A 20,754-nucleotide genomic window follows, 5' to 3' on the forward strand; every position below is an offset into this window, starting at 1 on the left:
TGGTAAAATTAGAGTATCTCCAATTTCCTTCCCTTAAGAAAGCATAAAGAGTGAAATCAGAATTGTTCTTATTGTGGATGTAATTCAGAAATCTTCTGCCTTTGTTTCCACAGTACAAAATAAGGGTATTAGAGAGCATCTTAAAAATCCCTTTCAGGGTTAACATTTTGTATTACTACAATACCTTCTTTCTTCTTCAGTGTGCAGCAGTGGAAATTTACAAAATGCTAGGATTAAGGCAATTTAGAGTTGCCTTGTCTTAATCCTAGCATTTTGCACAACTTAGAGTTGCCTTGTCTTAATCCTAGCATTTCAAAATCTCCATCATAGTAATAAGGGTCCGTACACAGAAGAAACAATGTCTTGGTTGGACCATAACATTTAATTACTATATTTAAATTAGCAAACTCATAATCCATGCATCCTATGTATGCTAATGCTATTAATCAGATGTGTTATTAAAACAAATGTCTCAGAAATACTTGATAATGCTAAATAAGAGTTTATCTTATATAAATTGTACTTTAATAAAAGGTGGTATTTAATACTTATGTACATAAACTTTATTTAAAAGAATACAATTAAGCCCAAATTATGTTGTTTTATATGGAGACGTACTTCATTTTATTTCTAGAGATAGTGAGATAAAATCTGTATGATATTGGCTCTATTAATTGAAACTTATTAAACAGATTTACTAAATCTGTAGTTGCTTATTAGCTATGTTTTCCCCAAGTCTCTGCTGAACTTAATAAGAATCACCTAGCCAATGCACAAAATTGTGATAAATTTTTAAAATATCGCTTTAAAGCCAGGCTTGGTGGCTCACACCTGTAATCCCAGCACTTTGGGATGATGAGAGGGGTGGATCACTTGAGGTCAGGAGTTCAAGACCAGTCTGGCCAACATGGTGAAACCCAACTCTACTGAAAATACAAGAAATAAGCTGGGCGTGGTGGCATGCACCTGTAATCCCAGTTACTCTGGAGGCTGAGGTGGGAGAATAGCTTGAATCCAGGAGGCGGAAGTTTCAGCGTGCCGAGATAGCACCACTGCACTCCAGCCTAGGTGACGGAGCGAGACTCAGTCTCAAAAAAAAATATTGCTTTAAGCCATTACATTTTGAAGTAACTCATTATACGGCAAAACTGTCTGAGGCACATGGAGTCCATGTTGCCAGCAAAAAAAAAAAATTAAATAAATTTTTAAAAATTAGTGCTTTGGGGATTAATGCCATTATTTGTGTAAAAAAAAAAAGAGACTTGAATTCCCAAGTCTGTTCCTGTCTGTTTATATATAGTACAATAAAATAATGTTATAAATCTTATTGAAGTTACAGATTCAGTGAGCAAATTTTATTCCATCTCCTACTGTCTTCATTTCATCCCAGAACAAGATTCAACTATAGGTCATTTGGGGCCTCTAAAATAACCCCAGTAAAATCAGGTATAATTTTTCATAACTTTTCTTCTTACAGATCATAATTTTGCACAACTATCATAATTTTTCTTCTTACAGATACCACTCTTCTGACAATAGTGATTTGGAGAGCACTTAAAAGGCAGATTGGAACCAAAGACCATAGATAATTACCACCTCTGTCAGCAAACTCAAAATAGCAAAGCACTTAAATTTGGGACCCTCTGATATGAAGATGTTTATTAACATAATTTCCTTTTTTTCTAATTGGAAGTTTAAAAAACCTTAAATTTCAATGAACATATACATATGAGACACTGAGTTTTTATATATTTTTGACATTAGTGGCTTTATCAAAGTGTACTTAGAGACGATTTCCCCTATATGTTTCTCTCCAGTGTTACCTTGATGTTTTTTTCCTTAAAAAAACTTCAGGTAACACATTAAATACATTATTTGTTATTATGACATTATTGTGAAATGATGTAGTTTTTATTAAGTCTTTTAGTACACTAGCTATTGGATAACTTCCTGGAAAGGAAGTTCAACATATTGTCAATTCCTAATTAAACTTGATTTCTGACCTTACTAAATATTCATCCTCCTTGGGTGGTATCCCAAAACTACTAGCCAGTCATATGACTTGAGATCCAAAGCTGTGTGCATGAGATAGGATTTAGGGAGAAATTTGGGGGAGAATGTCTCCTGAGTGCAGAGTGAGGCAACCTCACAACAAATTAGAATTCTGTTTCCTCCCAGGAGGTCTCCTTGGCTGTAGAGTGAGAAAGATGTACTCCCTAAAAAGCCAATACCTCCCTCCCAAGTAATTCATGTTTATACTCTGCCAAATACTGCAAAGGAACACTTGAGCTCTACATTTTTAAAAAAAACATTCTTCTCTAGCAAATAAGGCCACATCACTTTAATAGCTAGCCTCTAAGTTCACATACTAAAGACAAAACATACCAGAAATTCAACTTATAACAAGACGTTACATCAGCAAAGGAGGATTGCTTTATCCACAGGAAGCTGTACACCAAGTTACAGAACAAAAACATGTCCTCTTGGATTTTGCATCAATTTGCCTATATATAGCCTGCTTCCCATGTTCTATGGCTCCCTACCCACCAGGGGCTCTGCCTAGAGGTACCAGCTTAGGGTTGTGCTGTTCTTCCCCTCCCCCGACCAAGTACCAAACATCAGCTTTGAACCTACTGGCCTCAGAACAACTTGTCCACTGCAAAAATGTCCTACATTCTATTTACCTTTTAGAAGTACTTAGATATGATTTACTTTTAAGTTTCTCATTTTCCTAAACTGCTTCAGGGTTCAATCCTGTTATTATCACATTCAGAAATTAATCACAGTTCTGTTAAAACATCTGTTTTAAACAGGAAGTTCAAGAAACTTCCTCTCTTGATTTGGACTTGTATTCCTCTTTTGGATTCAGCTTAGCTAATTAAAAATACTTCCACTAATACGTTCTGTCATTTGCTCTAGGAAACTTTTGAGCCAGATGATACAAACTCTCTTGGGAGTTCTCAACCACCTAATAATTTATTTGCTTCCTTCCAGCAGATTTCCCACTCTACCATCAGCCCAAATTATCTCCTTACCTCCCCAGGATGCAGAAGTCACCAATAATCACAGTTATAACTGATAAATTCTTTTTTGGCAAGCTAATTCTTATCTCCAGCATAGATTGCTGTTTTACAGATACAAGCAAATTTGAATTAGTTCCCATATATAACATTAACTATAAATAAAAATTAAGTAATGGAAAAATAGGTAAGTATTTGAGCAAAGCATGCTGAGGTTCTACTCTTTTAAACACAGATGGTAAATACCTAGGTTGTTCTAAGTCTATGGCTAGTCACAGAATAGCATGCAAAATAACATTATGTGTGAAAACTAAGGTCACTGTGCTTTTTAAATGAGGACAAAAATATTCATCAAAATATTGTTGTAAGAACTTTTTCACATAGTTTCTATATAGATGTCTTAGTAGCTCAAAATCATTTAGCAGTATTATTTTGATCCAATGAGTATGAGTGTTTCAGTCTATGTATGAATGTACATTTTACTCACTTGTAGTAGTTTCATCATATGAAATAATGAATAATGTACTGGAGAAACTGAAGAACTGATTTTTGGTCCTGGCTTTATCATTAATAAGATGCTTAGACATCTGTACGCCTCAGGGATTTTTTTTAAAGGGTTTGTTGCTGTTTGTCTTCTTTAGTAATAGATAATCATCCTCTTGATCTCTAAGGTCTATTTCAGTTCTAACCAGCTCTGCGATTTTGCATATATGTAGCATTAGCAGAAGTAGAGAGGCCAAAAGTACTTTTACCAGGTAAGTAATTAATCATTAGATCTTAGGAAAAGCATTGTAGCAGGATCTTGCAAGGTGCTTGCTAAACAATAGTGAAGCATATTATATTATGACTCTAAGAGAGAATGCCAGAATCATAAAAAATTATAGCTCAGTGCTAAATCATAGGCCAAGGTAGGGTGATATGCCAAAGGTTACACAACCTTTTGGTGGTAGAAAAGAGTATGGCTCCAGTCTCATGGTTTTCAGTTCTCTCAGGTATCAAGTCCATTTTTCAGCAGCCCTTCTTCTCTGGATATTCACCCTGATATCTATCCTAAATCTAAATCCTGCTTTTTGGTGGTGTTTGGTCCTTTAAAATGAGAGCCTCTCTATCCTATTTTGAGGGTCCTTCATGAACTTGAAGAGCATGAGACAAACCCCTGAAACTTTCTCATTCTTGAAGTGCCTTTGTGTTCTGCTGGGGGAGTCGGAAAGGGTGAGGAAAGGGCCATTTGTAACTCATGCATGTACTGTGTGTTTATACTTCACAGAAAGCTGTCAGGCCCCTTTCTTCACAGGCCTGGTGGCTTCTGAGGTGAGAACTCCCCAGTCCAGGACTCCTGGCTGTTTTGCATCCATCACCTGCTGTTGTGCCTTTGGAGGGAAATAGAAGTAACTTTCACCACCCAAAAATGACAGTACCTGGACTTCCTGTAATTCTGCCATCTCATTACCTGTGGGTTCTCACACAGGACTTGTTAGTTCCTTCCACATCATTCTCACTGGTTTGTGTTGCAAAGAGAGGAATCAGAAACAGCTCTTTCTTGCCCAACTTTCTGCCATTTTTCAGCTGCTAGTTTTGTTTATCTATAGTGAGTGCCAAGCTTTGTACAGCAGTGGACAGGCCTTTAAACCCCAGGGTAGATTCTGAAATAATAGTTTATCTTCCTAGAAGAGGCAATGTTCATAAAATAGGCTTTGATCAGAGAAGGACACATCCGCCAAAAGAAAAATAGGAGAAAGGGCAATGCAAGGAGAAGGAGCAAATTGAGCAAGTCAAGGAAGGGTGGCATGGCCTGACAGTCAAGCAATTATTTAAGCCTGGAGTGTGGGGGTCCCGCCAAGGGAAGGGAAAGATGCTCAGAAGAATGGAGAAGTAGAGCCCAGTCACAGAGTGCCTCAAGTACATAGCATTGTGTTCTGTGAGTAATAAGGAACTTTTGGGCGGTTTTCAAATAGAGATGATGATATGATATGATATGATATGATATGATATGATATGATATGATATGATGTATGATATGATCAACTTGCATTTTGGAAAACTGCAAGAAGGAAAAATGAATCCTAGAGTTTTGAGGCTGGAGATTACAAGACCAATTAGGAGGGTATCAGAGTAACCCAAATGAAAAGTAGTTAAAACCCTCAGTTTAGGCCATGGTAGGGGAAATGGAGAGTAGGAGTCAGCTGCTAGAGATGTTAGTGGGTTAGAATGAGAGAATAAGCAGGACTTGCTGAATGAGGGCAGAAGGAGAAGGAGAAGCATAGATGGTTACCAGGTTTCTAGCTTGGGAGACTGAATGGGTTAGATATCCCTTTTGAGATGGAGAATAATAAGAGAAGGAGAAGCTTTGGAAGAAGATGGGGCAGTATTGAAAATGGTTTTTAGACAAGCTGATTTGGAAATACACACTGTAAAGATGGATACACAGTTGGTGATAGAAGTTTGGGAGTCATCGGCATCTGGGTGTAGATGAAATAACCAGAGCCAGCTTGCAGAGCAGGAACATGGCTTTTAATAGAAATGTGGGAAACATCAATCCTTATTGTGTATACATAAAATAAGGAGCCAACAAGGGAAACTGAAGCAGAGCAAAGAGGTGAAAGAAGCAGCAAAGCAGATTAGATATCTTGGTCATTGAGGGAAAAGAGCACAGCCTAACTCTGCCCTTGCCCTTACTAGAGACCAGAGGTTTGTTTTCTGGAAAAACTGACCTAAGAAGTTCTGGACCCAGACACAAGAATGGGCAGCAGACTGATTGCAGGGGAGTAAAAACTTTATACCTTGAGCTGTGAGATTCTCATCTTACCTCCCCTGACCAGAATTTGGATAGCCTGCCCCAGAAAGGTTACTGGAGGACTTTTTCCTTTAAAAACTATTAGAAGATGTAAAGAGAAAGAGGGAGAGAGAGAGAGAGAGAAAGAGAGAGAGAGGATAGATAGATAGATAGATAGATAGATAGATAGATAGATAGATAGATAAAGACAGATAGATGATAGGCAGATCAATAGATAGATCAATAGATAAAAGAAGTAGAATATAACCAATCAGGGAAACAGAGAACTCAACATAGGCAAAAGGGCAACAGCTGTGCAGCAGGCCTAGAAAACAACAAGTCCAGACTGAATAAGGAAGCAGAGGGCTGAACTAGGAAGGCCTCCAGGGAAAAATATGAAACTGGTGTGTTTAAGTGTTTGGAAAAATTACTGATAGGTGTTTGGCAAGTCTAATGGAGCATTTGGAAAAATATGTATATAGATATATGGAAAACCAAGCAGATGAAAAATTAAAACAATTACTCTTTTGAAGGGGGGAAATGTGGTAAGAGGAAGAGAGCATAATCATAGTATACTACTTGGCTCAGCTGATAGTAATATTTATTATTTATTTATTTATTTATTTTGAGATAGGGTCTTACTTTGTCACCCAGGTTGGAGTGCAGTGGCACTATCTCTCACTGCGACCTCTGCCTCTCAGGCTCAAGCAATCCTCCCATCTCAGCTTCCCGAGTAGCTGGGATTAAAGGGACGCACCACCATGCCCAGCTAATTTTTTGTATTTTTGAGGCTGCAGTCTAGGTTTTGCCATGTCATCCAGGCTGGTCTCAAACTCCTGAGCTCTAGTCATTCACCTGCCTCAACCTCCCAGAGTGCTGGGATTACAGGCGTGAGCTACCGTGCCTGGCCAGATAACTATATTTAAATTTGCACTGCAAAACACATAAATATATAAATGTTGGCTGCTGATTTATCAAAAAGTTGAGGATGTAATCATATTGGAAAAATGAGAAAAAGGAAAGAGAAGGGATAAGTGAGAAGGTTAAACCGTCAACCATCAAAACAATAATGCGAAGACAAAAGAGATCTAAAATCTAGAAATAGAAAGTCACACTATAAGCACTTTAGTTAGAAATATGGAGATAAATGCCAGAAGAAAGAGCTAAGAGTTGGAAGTGATTTTCTCCGGGGGAAAAAACTGAGGGCTCAGGGAAGTGGTAAGGAACATCTGTTTTCATTGTCTTTTAGCTCTGGCTGATATTTGAACTATGTATATGAATTTCTTTATTAAAAATAAAAAGTGACTAATGATAAATGGAAAGTGTGAGACTAGAGGCAGGAAAAGTTGAGTATTCTCTCAATAGCTCACCTGGGCATGGAAGGAGACTGGGCAGTAGCTACAGAGGACTGCATAGATGAAGGAGGAATTTTGCTAAAATGAGAGAGGTCAGAGGATAGCAAGTGAAAACGAGAAGTGGAAAGACCAGAGAACAAAGAAATAACCAATGATGAGACCCTAAAGAGACAGAAAGGAAACATTATCCAGGTTGGGGAAATTTGGGAATCATATCTTCCTGTTTCCTGGGAAATCCTCTCTATGCTCATCTCCTCATTACTCGTTCTCTCTCTCAGCCCTCCAGCCTCCAATATAAATGTGCTCTTCATATCTATAACCCCGCGTTTTTCCCAACAAGGAAAGTCTCACCCTTTCCTCAATATTCTGAATCTGGGGAATGAGAAATTTAAATATTTTTACACTTGATATTCTTAGACTTGTTTTCATGTCTCCGAAATTATACTCTTCCCACACTACACATGAAAGCTATTTTTCACTTCTTTCTTGAAGACATTTGAGTAAGAGCTCTGGGTACACCCTTAACGAATACCCTAAAATCTCTAGAGAGAGCTCGATTGCCACCCATCAACCAGTCCTCACTGGAAATACAATTAAAACACCAGTAGAAACTGAATAACTTTTAAGCAGATGACCTAGATATATAGCTCACATGTAAAAAAATGATAAACACTCTTGGGGCTGTGTCCCATATCGAAACATTTCTGGAATCATGCATGTAAGCTGGACACCACCATAGTGTGCTGAAATAGTCAGCACATTATAATTATTCTCAGGCAGTGAAGACCAGGGTCTCCTCTGTAGCTGTGTAGATCGTGTCCTGCATATCCCTAGAGGGCACCAACACACTGAAGTCTGTGGAAATGACCCACCCTTCCCACCCCAAAGTCACCCACCGTCCCAAGATTTCAGGGTGGGGCCTGAGCAGCAGCTGTACACATCAGCCATAGTGAGACCCCTTTTATTTTACTACGCAGTACGTTTCAGGACAGAGAAAATATTGCAAAGTTTTCATCCCATTCACCCCTACAAAAAGCACATTAAATTGCATCTTAAAAGTACTGTCTTCACAAATGGAAGTTGGATTTGTGGTACATTTAGTTCACCACCTCCTATCCCCAGTGGATTTTATTTCTAATGTGTGGCTTAAAGCAAAGCTATCCAATAAATATAGAGTGGGCTCTAACATTACAAAGAAAAACTGTCACGGTAGTTGTTCTTTATCATTTCTGAAAAGCAAATCTGTGTTGTTCTGCCAAGTTTTTTTAGCAGTTGTACTTTGTGGGTGGCTCTATTCCAATATCTAGATGTATAAACATCCTGTACACGCACTGTTAAGCCTTCAGAGTACTCTCCTGTAGATGGTATGGACTTCCTGGAAGAAACACCATAAGCATGATGTGAGAAGGTAAAAGCAAAAGCAGCAGCAAGCAGCAATAAGATTATGATAAAAATCACTGAAGAATGGCAGGTGGAGTCAAAAGGAATGCGGTGTTTGGTTCTTCTGACACCCTCATTTGCTCAAATACAATACGTTATGGTACAGTAACACTAAATACTTCACAAATGTCAGGTACACATTAGTAAAAACAGTGAATGTCTTCATTTTTGAAACGGTTGAATGTTCACTTTACGAAAGAGGAAAAATCTTGTAAAAAAATATGTCAGTATTCCAAATGGCAATCTCTCTTGTTCAAATTTATCCAAAATCATAAAGTGTTCTTTCTCAGTCTCTCCCTCTCCTTTGACCTTGAAATCCCATTACTATGGCAGGTCTTTAACATGGCTCCTCAATTTTCTTTTTTTTTCCTTTTTTATTTTTTGAAACAGAGTCTCTCTCTGTCGCCCAGGCTGGAGTGCAGTGGCATGATCTTGGCTCACTGCAACCTCTGCCTCCCAGGATCAAGTGATTCTCCTGCCTCAGCCTCCTGAGTAGCTGAGATTATAGGCGCCCACCCCCACACTCGGCTAATTTTTGTATTTTTAGTAGAGATGGGGTTTCACCATGTTGGCCAGGCTGGTCTCGAACTCCTGGCCTCAAGTGATCCACCCACCTCAGCCTCCCAAAGTGCTGGGATTACAGGCATGAGCCACCATGCCTGGCTAGTCAACATTTTGTAATATAATGCCGAGAACTGATGAGCAGTAGGCAACAGCTATCTATTTTAAATGAATGTGAATACTATGAGGCATCTACATCTACCACCACTATATACAATTCAAGCCCAAGTTCTTCAAGCAATAGAAAATCTGGTGTGGAAAGGAACTCAGAGAAGAGCTTCGTTATCATGAAACATGTTGAATCATGAGATAAAAATCTAATCATACATCTTTTTTTTAAAGAAGTATGCTTTTCCCTAAATATCAAGAACAGGTGCTATCCATATAATTTTGGAACACTCACAATTCAAAAATGGAAAACTAAAAATCTGTGACTTTTTGCTGTTGTATTTTTGTAAAGTTCACTCAGTTGGCTCAAAAATGTTAGCAAAGGTGCAGCCTACATGAGATCTTGTGTGCTAAGCTGTGGGTTACTAGCCTTGAACTCGTTTGTGGTTATGTGGCTATGAAACACAAAGCCCACCTTAACATGGTTAATCTCACAAATACACCTGGCATTTTGCATTCACACTCTGCTTCATGCTTATTAAAACATGCCTAAAAATGAAAGAAACTGATTCAAACAAGAGTAAAACTGACAGAAATAATCCACTTCTCCACACCACACACACACATACACACCCAGATCATGAACTGGTTTTACACTTGCAAGTCTATACTTAATTGAGAAAAATATTTGAATTCAATTAAGATATGCATGATGTCATTTTTTCCCTTGGCATTAATGTATCAGAATTTACTTTCTGCTATTTTCTATCCATCACAATCTCTGTTGAGCTATAAAAGGCCATTTGGCAGCTCTTTTCAAACTATTCCACAATTTAAATCAATTGCACACTTGAATAGAGCACAAGTCTGACATTAATGATTTTAAAATTATTGCCTAAGAAATTCTGGGAATCTTATGGAGGAGCTAAAACTTCTACAATACACACAGACACACACAAATAAGTAAAACTCTGTTCTTAGGATTCCATATTTCATTTCCATTTTATTACACATTCATATTATTTCCTGAAATCATCTTAGAACCTTTTGTTTTTGCAAAATTTTAGAGGTCCAGGCCCTGTGATAGCTATGTGATGTTTTTTCCAGCACATAAAGCAAATTCATGATGTGGAAGAGGCAAATGACAATAGTTAAAGTATGTCTTATTTTGTAATAGGATTTTTTTAATAAAAAATTATTGTGGAACAAGGTACATTAAATTTGGCTTGCAATTAGGAAATATGGGAGCCGGCCTTGAAGAGCGTGTGATTGAGTCCCCACATCTAACTGATGAGGAAACAGGCTCAGATGGGTCTATTGATGGGTCCACTTGCTAGAAGCAAAACTGGAACTAGAAACCACGCCCTGGCTTCTAGGCAGCAAGCAATAGTTTTGCTAATTTTGTTCCCCAGCATCAAAACAAATACACAAAATAGGAAAGACAAATGGTTATTAGTTGGTTATTTTATAAACACAATATTTAAAACTTAAATTAGTACATGTAAAGAACTGGCACAAACAGATGAAGGTTCACTTTCACGGCAGCAGTAGCATCTGCACAACATACCCCCTTAGCCACTGCCCTCAGCCCTTCCCCCCTCCGAGAGAGGTGGTGCTGCTGGCTGCAGATTTCTTCAGCTCTATTTTCATAGACTGAGTCTCAGCTCGAGGCTCGAATTTGGTCAGATTTCCTGCTCCTGGGGCTGCCACTACTGGCTTTCCTGCTTTCATACCTTTTGACATAGGAATGCGGGTGGGTGTAGGCCGCTGGGATGACCCGTCTTGTCCTGACTGTAAGAGAGAAAATACGTAGATACAAGGGAGATGTTGGTGAGTTTCCTCTGGATATGCCATCAATCTGAACATTAGTGGGACTCTTGCCACACAGGAACACCCACAGAAGACCCTTCCCCAGATAAAATAATTGTGAGAAACTTGGAGTTTGTATCTAATCCACTCTGATTATCTCCCCTTCGCTTCACTTAAAACAACTTTGCTTGAAACTTCCTTCTCTTCTGAAGCACTAACTTACCTCCTCTGCCCTTACTGAAGATGGCCTTAACTCCAGTTTCACAGAGGAAATATAGACCACCAGGCAAAAACTCAGGCAACTTTACTCCTACTGCTCCCTAAATTAACTCTACACTCCCTCCTTTCTTCCATTTCAGATGAAGCCACTCTCTTTTCACCTCCTAAAGACCTCAGAATCTTCGCATGTTATTGTCGCTGCTGACCACATCCTCCTTTTTAAAGTGCTCCTAACACTGTCTTGCTGTGATTTCTTAGGACAGACTCATCAATTCACCTCTCATATCTGATGACCCCTTTTCAATCTCTTGCTGGCTTCTTGTTCTCTACTCTGCCTGCCTTCTAAATGTGTCACCATGTTCCATTCTCAGCTTCCTTTTAATGTTTAACATTCACCCTGAGAATTGCCTTAGTTATTACCCCATGTGTTCAAACCCTGGGATCCCTAGGCTTCAGTGCCCTCTAGAAATGCAGATCCTTATTCCCAACTACTCACTGGACATTTCTGATGTTCCCCAGACATCTTAAATATAACATGCCCCAAACATTACTTATCCTCTCTCCTAAACAGCTAGTCCCCCTAAAGTTTCTCATCTTATTCTCCCAGACAGCCAAATCAGAAACCCAAGAGTCACCCTCTCTACTCAGTTTGTCAGGAAATCGTTATGATTCTGTCTTCACTATATCTCTGTCCTCATTTTCACTACCATAGTTCAAACCTGCTCCATCATTAAGATAGAGAATTGCAACAGCATCCCTGTCCCTCCAAGTTATCCTTTAAACTGTTTTCCACACATACGTTTCTAAAACATAAACAGTATGTTTTTCTCATGATCATCACCCTTTCAATGGCTCCCTTTATCTAATCTGTAAATATCAATTTCATAATGAGACATGTATGTGCCTCCCTTCAATATCCAACCCCAGTTTGCTTCCTTATTTTCTGCCCTTGCATTTTTTGCCCCATGCGCAACTGTTAGCAGCACAATGGGACTGCTCACCATTCCCCAAGAACGCCAGGCTCCTTCACACTGTCGTGCCTTCACACATGCTGTTCTGTCTACAAAATCCTTCTCTTTTCCTTCTTGAAAATCCCTCTTTAACTGTGAAAACTCCACTTCTGTGAAGCCTTCTCCATTGGCTCCTTTGTACATACCTCTATCATAGAACCACTAAGTAGGTTCCAAACCTGTCTATTCCACTGAGTCAAGAACTTCTACAGTCCTCCTGGCTTCCCAGCACCTAGCCCATGCCTAAAGTGTAGCTGACACTCAACAAATGTTGAATGAATAAATGTACAAATGAACTACCCTCAGTGTTTAAATTCTAAGAGGAGTATTCCAAACCTTTTGTTGTCCTTGATTTTATGAGATCTGATATACTTAAAACAGGTGGACCATTCAGAACTTAGAAATCTTAGACAGTTGCTTTGAAATGCTACCCATGTATGAGGTTTAATCAGTAGTAAAAAATGTCAATACAGAGGGTAGGGCTACCTTGATCTGACACTTAAAAATGGTAAGAAAATGTTACGGCAGAAAATATGCTCTAAGTTACAATGATTTATACCTCCAATATCTTTTTATAAAATGCAGCAGAAAGAAGCAAAACCCTACACAACCAAGCTATGCTCTATGTTACCTAAAAAGCAGTATCGGACCACCTAAGGACAGTGAATAATTCTGAATGCTATTTGGCTCATAAGGAGCCAATAAGTAAAAGCTTTACTGGCAAAGCAATTAGTAATTCACACTTTGGAGCCTGCCTCGAGTCTATGTTTGTGCATAGAAAATTAAAGTAAATCATATTAAGAATATAGGAAAATAAGCCACAGTTTCTATATTTAAATTATGAGCTTCCTGTCTTTCTTAAGAGATTTCAATTTATGCTGTAGAACTTGTTCAGGGTCTAGAAATCATGATTTCTAGTCTATTAGCTTAAGTTAACATCTAAACAGTACAAGCTCTTCTATAATTACATTTGCCAATTTGCCACCAATAAATGAAGACAATCACTGGAAGTATTTTGAAAAATATAATTTATAATTTATTTATTTATTTACTTTTTTGAGACACGGTCTCACTCTGTCACCCAGGCTGGAGTGCAGTGGCATGACCATAGCTCACTGCAGCCTCCATCTCCTGGGTTCAAGTGATTCCTGTGCCTCAGACTCCAGAGTAGCTGAGATTACAGGTGTGCACCACCACACCCAGCTACTTTTTTTTTTTGTATTTTTAGTAGAGATGATGTTTTGCCTGTTGGCCAGGCTGGTAGAATTTAAGTTCCGGCTTTTGTGCTTTGCACATGCTTTTCAATAATCATTCATTTAGCCTTCCAGCTAGTTTGTTTGTTTGTTTGCTTGTTTGTTTGAGATGGAGTCTTGCTCTGTCACCCAGGCTGGAGTGCAATGGCACAATCTCAGCTCACCACAACCTCTGCCTCCTGGGCTCAAGTGATTCTCCTGCCTCAGCCTCCCGAGTAGCTGGGATTACAGGTATCTGCCACCATGCTCAGCTAATTTTTGTATTTTTAGTACAGACAGGGTTTCACCATATTGGCCAGGCTGGTCTTGAACTCCTGACCTCAGGTAATCCACCTGCCTCAGCCTCCCAAAGTGCTGGGATTACTGGCATGAGCCACCGCACCCAGCCCCAGCTATTTATTAAATAAATATTTATGAAGCACGTGCTCTCTGCAAGATAAGATTAAATAAAATACAGTTTTTATACATGTAAACTCACTTCTCTTTCACTTTTAAAAAAGTTTTTGATATTAAAATCTTCTCATCTTATTTTGGGATAAAATATGACTGTGGCCATACATAACCACATATTGAATATTTTAGTTTATAGAAACATAACCTAGGAACAATTTTAATTCTTCCTCCATATAGAACATTTCCCCCGTCTCCATTTAAAAAAAGTATCTTAAACATTAAAATCAAATTTTAAGCCTTCTGATTACTACATGCTACCATTTCAAAGAGGCTATCTTTGCAAGTATTTTATGGCACTCTCCATAATTTACATGAATAGGTGAAGTTTTCCCTCAAAGTTGGCCTAATTTATTAAACTATTAGGTCACTTTATACATTCAGTTCTCAGTGTGGATGGTCCTCTGGGAAGCATCTGTTGGTGGATTCAGGTAGCATGAGAAGCATGTGGCTGGGTTTTACTGTGGGTGCTGGGTAGTCTCACTACTCACGTCTCCCTCCCTCTACGGGCCTGCCCTTTGGAGCCTCTTCTACTCACCACTGACTGGGTTCCTCGAGCAGATGACGTTGTGACCGGTGTTATGGTGATAGTGCTCGTCACTTTGCTTGCACCAGGCCGTGAGGAGAGGTGGTTCCTGGGAGAGCGAAGGACAGTGCCGGTGGAAACCTCCTTTTCGGCTGTCACGTTTACTGGTCGGACAGTAATAACTGGACTGACTCCTTCACCTGAAGTTCCAGGGGACCGTTTAAACTGAGACCCTAAGTGAATGTGAATTTTATTGTCCTCTGTGGTTATGATATTGGCATTGGAGTTGTATTTCCGTACTGGAGTTGGAACAGTCTGTTTTTCTGGGGTGACTTTGAGGATTGTCCGTCCCATGGGCATTTCCTGGGATTCGGGAGAAACTGCAATCTCAGCTGGTGCTGCTGATGTAGACACCGTCATTATCTGAATAGGGGATGTGGGCCTGTCTGCAAATGCGCCTCTTCCACTTTCTGGAGTCTTCTCTCTGGAAAATGTAGTAATTGTGACTGGGGACATGGCTCGTTCTGGGCCAAGAGTAGTATCTCCACTTTTTTGTTTTTGAGGCATAACATTTGGTGATGGAATAATGGTTATTCTTGGTTTCTGATTCCCTAAGGTAGGAATGACAGTGGTACTAGAAAAAAATTCTTCAGATGTCGGGCTTGTTATCTCCAAAGTCGCAGTGCTGTTCTCGTGGTCTGGTGTCACTCGAATATGCAGGGGCTGGCCCTGCTTTGGTGAAAGGACTACCTCTCCTGGGTGCCCTGGACTGGAATTTGTTCGGGGCCCTTTCTCCTGAGTGATGGAGGGGCCATTTTCCCTCTTTCTCATCCATGGAATCCAAGACTTTCTCATAGTGAGCTCATTTGCTGCTGGAGGATACCTGTCTAGAACAGAGGATCTTTCCACGGGTTTCTTCAATCCCACCTGCCGAAGATTACTCATAATATGATTTTCTTCCTGGAAGGATTTCCGTATGAATACAGCTGGCGTTTCTTCCTCTGCTGCTTCACTGCTGACTGCATCAGTTTGGACTCCAGTTGACGTCACAGGAACATCCACCATTCTTCTTCCATTCACACTGGGCCTAAGAGCTCTGCTGTAGCGCTTGGAAAGCTCCAACTCTTTGGTCAGATTGAGAACCTCCTGCCCCATGTTTTTGTTCTTATTTTCTTCTTCCATAAATCTTTGTTGAAGCACAGAATAATCTACCTGGAGCTGAGAAAGCTGATCTTCTTTGTTCATTAATTCGTGAATCTTCTCTTTAAGAGCTTGTACTTCGGCTTTTAAGTCTCGACTTTTAGCTTCTTCCAACCGAAATCTGTGTCTCAGTTCAGCTTCCTGGCTCACAACCTCACCCTTTTCTATTGCTTTATTCTTGGCAATTTGGTGCTTGATCTCCTCCAGTTGTTGAGACAGGAAGTTAGCCTTATCCTGCTCAGTTCTAAATTTCTGTTCCAGCTGATCATACTCATCTTCTGTCTTCATCAAATCCCCTTCGACCACTTCCAATTGTTGGAGACGTTTCTTTAGTCTCTCAATTTCAAGTGTTAGTTCCTTAATCTTATTATCTTCCGGGCAGGCGAGCTCAGACCCTTTTCGTGACCTTCCTCTTGTTATTTCTCTTTCCACTTCCTCTATACCATCAAGTCTCTTCTTTAGTAAGTCAACATTACAGCTTAATTCAGAGGATTTTTCTTCTTCACTTTTCAATTTGCCTATCAACTCATCTCTTTCTCTTGTCAAGTTATATACTTTTTCCTCCATTTCAGATTTTAATTTTAAAAGTTTCTTACTTTCTTCAATTAGTTTTTCAGTTACATCCATAACTTTTCCTTGTTCCACCTTAAAATTTTTATTGAGTCCATCCACTTTTCTCTCTTCTTGCTTTATTTTTTCCATCATATTTTTCCTTTCATCAACCAGCATCACGGTAAATGACTTCAACTTCGTAAGATCATCTTTTAGGCTTAATTCAGCCTTTTCCAATCTACTTTCAGAACATTCCAATTCTTTAACTCGACTCTTGACCACCTCCAATTCATTTAGCAGGTCTTTGGTTAAGTTCTTTTCTTTCTCCAGATTTAAATGTAGCTGGGTGCACTCAGATTTACTCTTGCTAAATGCTTCTTCCAATTTCTCTAGTTCAGACATTCTCTTCTGTAGCTTCTCAACTTCAAGTCTGAGCTCCTTACTATGGTGTTCTTCCTCTTGCAGCTTCTTCCTCAATTCCCTACACTGGGATTCAGTTTTAGTGATCTCCTCATCTTTACCTTCCATTTCAAGCACACGCTTTCGAAGATTTTCCACTTCTGCCATGAGGCTAGAGTTTCCACATTCTCCTTTGGCAATTTTATCTCTTAATTCTTGAAGTTCTTCCTCTGCCTTCTGCAGATTTTTGTTGGTCTCTTCTAGCTCCTCGATTCTTTGGGTTAAGCCAACCAGCTTGAGTCTAAGTTGCCTATTGTGAGACTCTTGATTAGCCAGTTTAGCATTCATCTCTTCATGCTCTTGAGAAAACCTTGAAGCCTTGTGTTCAAAGTCCACTTCTAACTTGAGCAATTTCTGTCTGTCTTCTTTGGATTTGGAAGTAATGGCTTTGAGCTTTTCTTCTTCTTCCCTCAGCTTCTGAGTAAGATCCTGTACTTTCTGGCTTTGCAGGCCAAGTTGTTCAATGTGCATTTGTCTTTCATCCACCAGCATGAGTGCAAAGGACTTGAGTTTAACAAGCTCATCTCTTAGTTTATTGAGTCGTTTAGCATTTTCCTTTTCTTTGCGGGCTTGATAAGCCTTTTCTTGTTCAAGGAGCTTTTTTAACCTAGAAAATAAAATATACCTATATGTTAAAAGAGTAATCAGCAAACAGATTTAAGCATTGATATTAAATAAAAAACAAAATGCTACTACAATAAATCCCTTATCAATTGCTATAATTTCAACGTTTAAAGAATAGCCATTAATGAAATGAATGGGAAGTCAAAATATTAGTTACCCTTAGGGGTAGTGGCTAGAAGGGGGCATGAGGAGGGCTTTGAGTGTAACTAGTTTCTCTTTTGTAATTTTCATGCTTGCTATACAGGATTGTTTAGCTTACCTTATGAAATTTCAGTAAGCTGAACACTTCCAAGTATCTTTCTGCATGTGTATTATACTTTAATACAGTAGCCATTAAGTAAAACTTAGGTTGTGCAATAATAATGACTATTTACATAATGTCTTCTGTATCCTTGGTGTTAGCATTTACTTTATTCTCAGAGTAACCCTATGAGATATGTATTGCTACTATAATCACCATGAAAAAACATGAGATACAGGGGAATTATGTAGCCTGCTACAGATCCCAGAGTCAGTAAGTGGCAGGGCTGGGTTTCAAACTTAGCCAGGAAGCCTTCAAAATTATTGCTCTCCACCTCTGCATCATATGATTTGAGGAGATAAATTTACTTTAAATGATGGTAAAGGTTCAGAAAAGAAGCAGCTTTGGGTTTTCTTATTTTAAACCCTTGACGTAAACTACGTAACTGTCACCTGGAAGGGACAAAGTATGACCGGCTTTCTGATACAAAAGCTGATTTACATAAATTGATTTTAGTTCACACCAGAACTGGCACAGGATTTTTTTATTTAACCAATACTTTTTTAATCAAGAACTAGATAGCAAGGAAATCTGTATATCAGTACGAAAATGTGGCAGCCACAGGAATTATTGTTTCACTTGTGTGAAATACATTTTCTCTATGGCATTTATGAATATCTGTAAAAAGTAGGAATATAAATATGCTGAAGTAGCTATTTACCATTCTTGGGTTGGTCAGTTAACTTGTACTAATTTTAATAGTTTTTTTATTTACCCATAAAACAATTAAAATTATAATCATATTTGCCATGTTAGTGTAAGAATGCATTTTAGTAATTAATAGGTTTATAAGGGAAGCAAGTTATAAACAACCAATGACATGCACTTATTTAAGTATAACAGATTTTATTCTTTCAGTGTATTTTGCTCCTTTACTATTCTGACTGATTAATTTCATATTTATGACTAGATTAGCTGTTAGCCAAGTAAATAGAATTTAATAGTCTCACATTGCATTGTGCAAGAAATATTTGTGTGGTTTTTTTTTACTTGTCACTGACTGAAAGCTGGTGTACAAGAAATATTTGAACATACATTAGTAAAGCACAATAGAAGCTATTAATAATTAAATACAGTGTGAGATAAGTATTACAGAAATGGCTCTGATCATGTCATTAAGATTTTTTCATAGAATTTACTTTTATAAAGCATGATTGTGTCTCAGCATCTCTAAACTAACGCATACCCTCCAAAAATCATTATGACTTTATTCCTAAAATAGGAGGAAAATATGATCTTCAAGTCCTACTGATTTGCCTAATACTGTAACAGCATCACTAAATGTGGTCCTTACATGTAGAAAACAGCATTTTATTGACCATGTTCTCTTTTTACTAAAAGTTGAAACAACTGAAATAATGTCATAGAACCATAGATTAGGGGAAACTTTTCAGGATATTTTCAACATAAAATACCATTTTCAAATTCCTTGCTCTTAACTGGACTGTTAGAGATTAATTTATCGAAAACGTTACTGCTTCCAATTCTAAGCTTAACATGTTAAAGCTTCTAAAATATATTTTTAGGAATACTATGCCTCTATACTGTTAGAGGCAGTGGGTTGGAGTGACTACAACATAGGTTTTGGAGTCAGACAATCAAATCTGAATTCTGACTCTGTCACTTTCTAACTGTGTAATCTCTGGCCAATCACTGAAACTCTCTGATTCTCAATTTTTTCACCAGTAGAGGAAAGAGGGAGGGATATTAACCCACTTATGCTGGAGGTTGCAATTTTTTTGTGTGAAAAATCAGACCTTGGCGATGACCTTGAGAAGCAGGATATAAATAAATCCCACAAGCTTAGCGTTCCAATAATGGAACACTAATACCAACCATATAGAATTGTTGTGAAGATTAATTGAAATAGTAGAAGTAAAGTGACAGATACATAGACTCAATACATGAATGTAATAAAGCACAAAAAGATAAGAACTATTGTATATGCTATTGGCTTCATCTGGAAAGACTGTCAGTGCTTTCTATGTTTAACCAATAAATATTTTTGTCATTATCCTGTCTTTGATAGTAAAACTTGGGGCACTAATGTTTCAGCCAGAGAAAAGCGGAAGGCATTCCAATCAGTGGGAAATTCCATGAGCTAGAGCGTGATCTCGGCAGAAATTTGGCTTCCAGGAAACCACATTTTTCACGTTCTCCTAGCTGTGATTATTTCTGTTTTTCTAACCCCATTAGCTTACTCTCCCTCCTATTCTCTTTCACCACATCTTAAACCATGCCCATCTCATAGTTAAAGTGGCTCTACAGCAATACCAGGCTCATTCTCTGTGTGCTCCCAAAACCAAGTTTCCCAGTTGGTACAGCTGAGGGTCAGATCCAGGATCAAGGTAAAGTTGCTCAGCTCATTTTGGAAGGCCTGCCAATGCCTTCTGCACAAATAGACCTGCAATCAAACTTCTTACAGGCAAGACGTTGGGGATGGGAATGATGGGATTCAATACCTGACCTCCTTGATAAGTTCATGTCCAGTCAGTCTCTCCCGTTATCTAACATTCCTTGCAAATGCTGTGTCCTCTGCTTAGTATTTCCTCCCTGCTCCTTTTTTTTTCATCCTGTCACACGTCACACTCACCTGAATGTTCCTGGCTAGCTTTTCATCCTCCAAATTTCACTTCAATGTCACTTCTTCAAACCCAATTAAGTCAGAACTTCTTATAGACTCCTGTAATATCAATATCCTACAGTTTTTTTTTTGTTTTCTTGTTTTTTTTTTTTTTTTAGAGACGAGATCTTGTTCTGTCACCCAGGTTGAAGTGCTGTGGCATGATTATAGTTCACCGCAGCCTCAACGTTTTGTGCTCAAACTATCCTTCGACCTCAGCCTCCCAAATGGCTGGGATTACAGGCACGTAGCACCATGCCTGGCTAAGATTTTTATTTTTTGTAGAGACAGAGTCGCCCCGATGTCACCTAGGCTGGTCTTGAACTGCTGGGGTCAAGTGATCCTCCTGCCTCAGTCTCCCAAAATGCTGGGATTACAGGTGTGAGTCATCATGCCTGGCCCAGTTTTCTTTTATAACACTTAATCAACATATATTTTTTTCTAATAAAAAAGTTATATTTACTTAGAAGC

General features: G+C 38.7%; 1 protein-coding gene across 1 annotated transcript in view; it reads right to left on the bottom strand.

Annotated features, from left to right (window-relative positions):
- FILIP1 (filamin A interacting protein 1) overlaps nucleotides 1-20,754 on the bottom strand; it is a 137,212-nt gene that overhangs the window by 2,909 nt on the left and 113,549 nt on the right. Inside the window, exons 5-6 of the mRNA XM_019029496.4 lie at nucleotides 14,537-17,342; nucleotides 10,991-11,048 (exon numbers count right to left, since the gene is read on the bottom strand). Coding sequence (XP_018885041.2) covers nucleotides 10,991-11,048; nucleotides 14,537-17,342 — 2,864 coding nt within the window. The remainder of the gene's footprint in view (nucleotides 1-10,990; nucleotides 11,049-14,536; nucleotides 17,343-20,754) is intronic.

Source organism: Gorilla gorilla, chromosome 5 (genome assembly GCF_029281585.2).
Source record: "Gorilla gorilla gorilla isolate KB3781 chromosome 5, NHGRI_mGorGor1-v2.1_pri, whole genome shotgun sequence".
Lineage (NCBI taxonomy): Eukaryota > Metazoa > Chordata > Mammalia > Primates > Hominidae > Gorilla > Gorilla gorilla.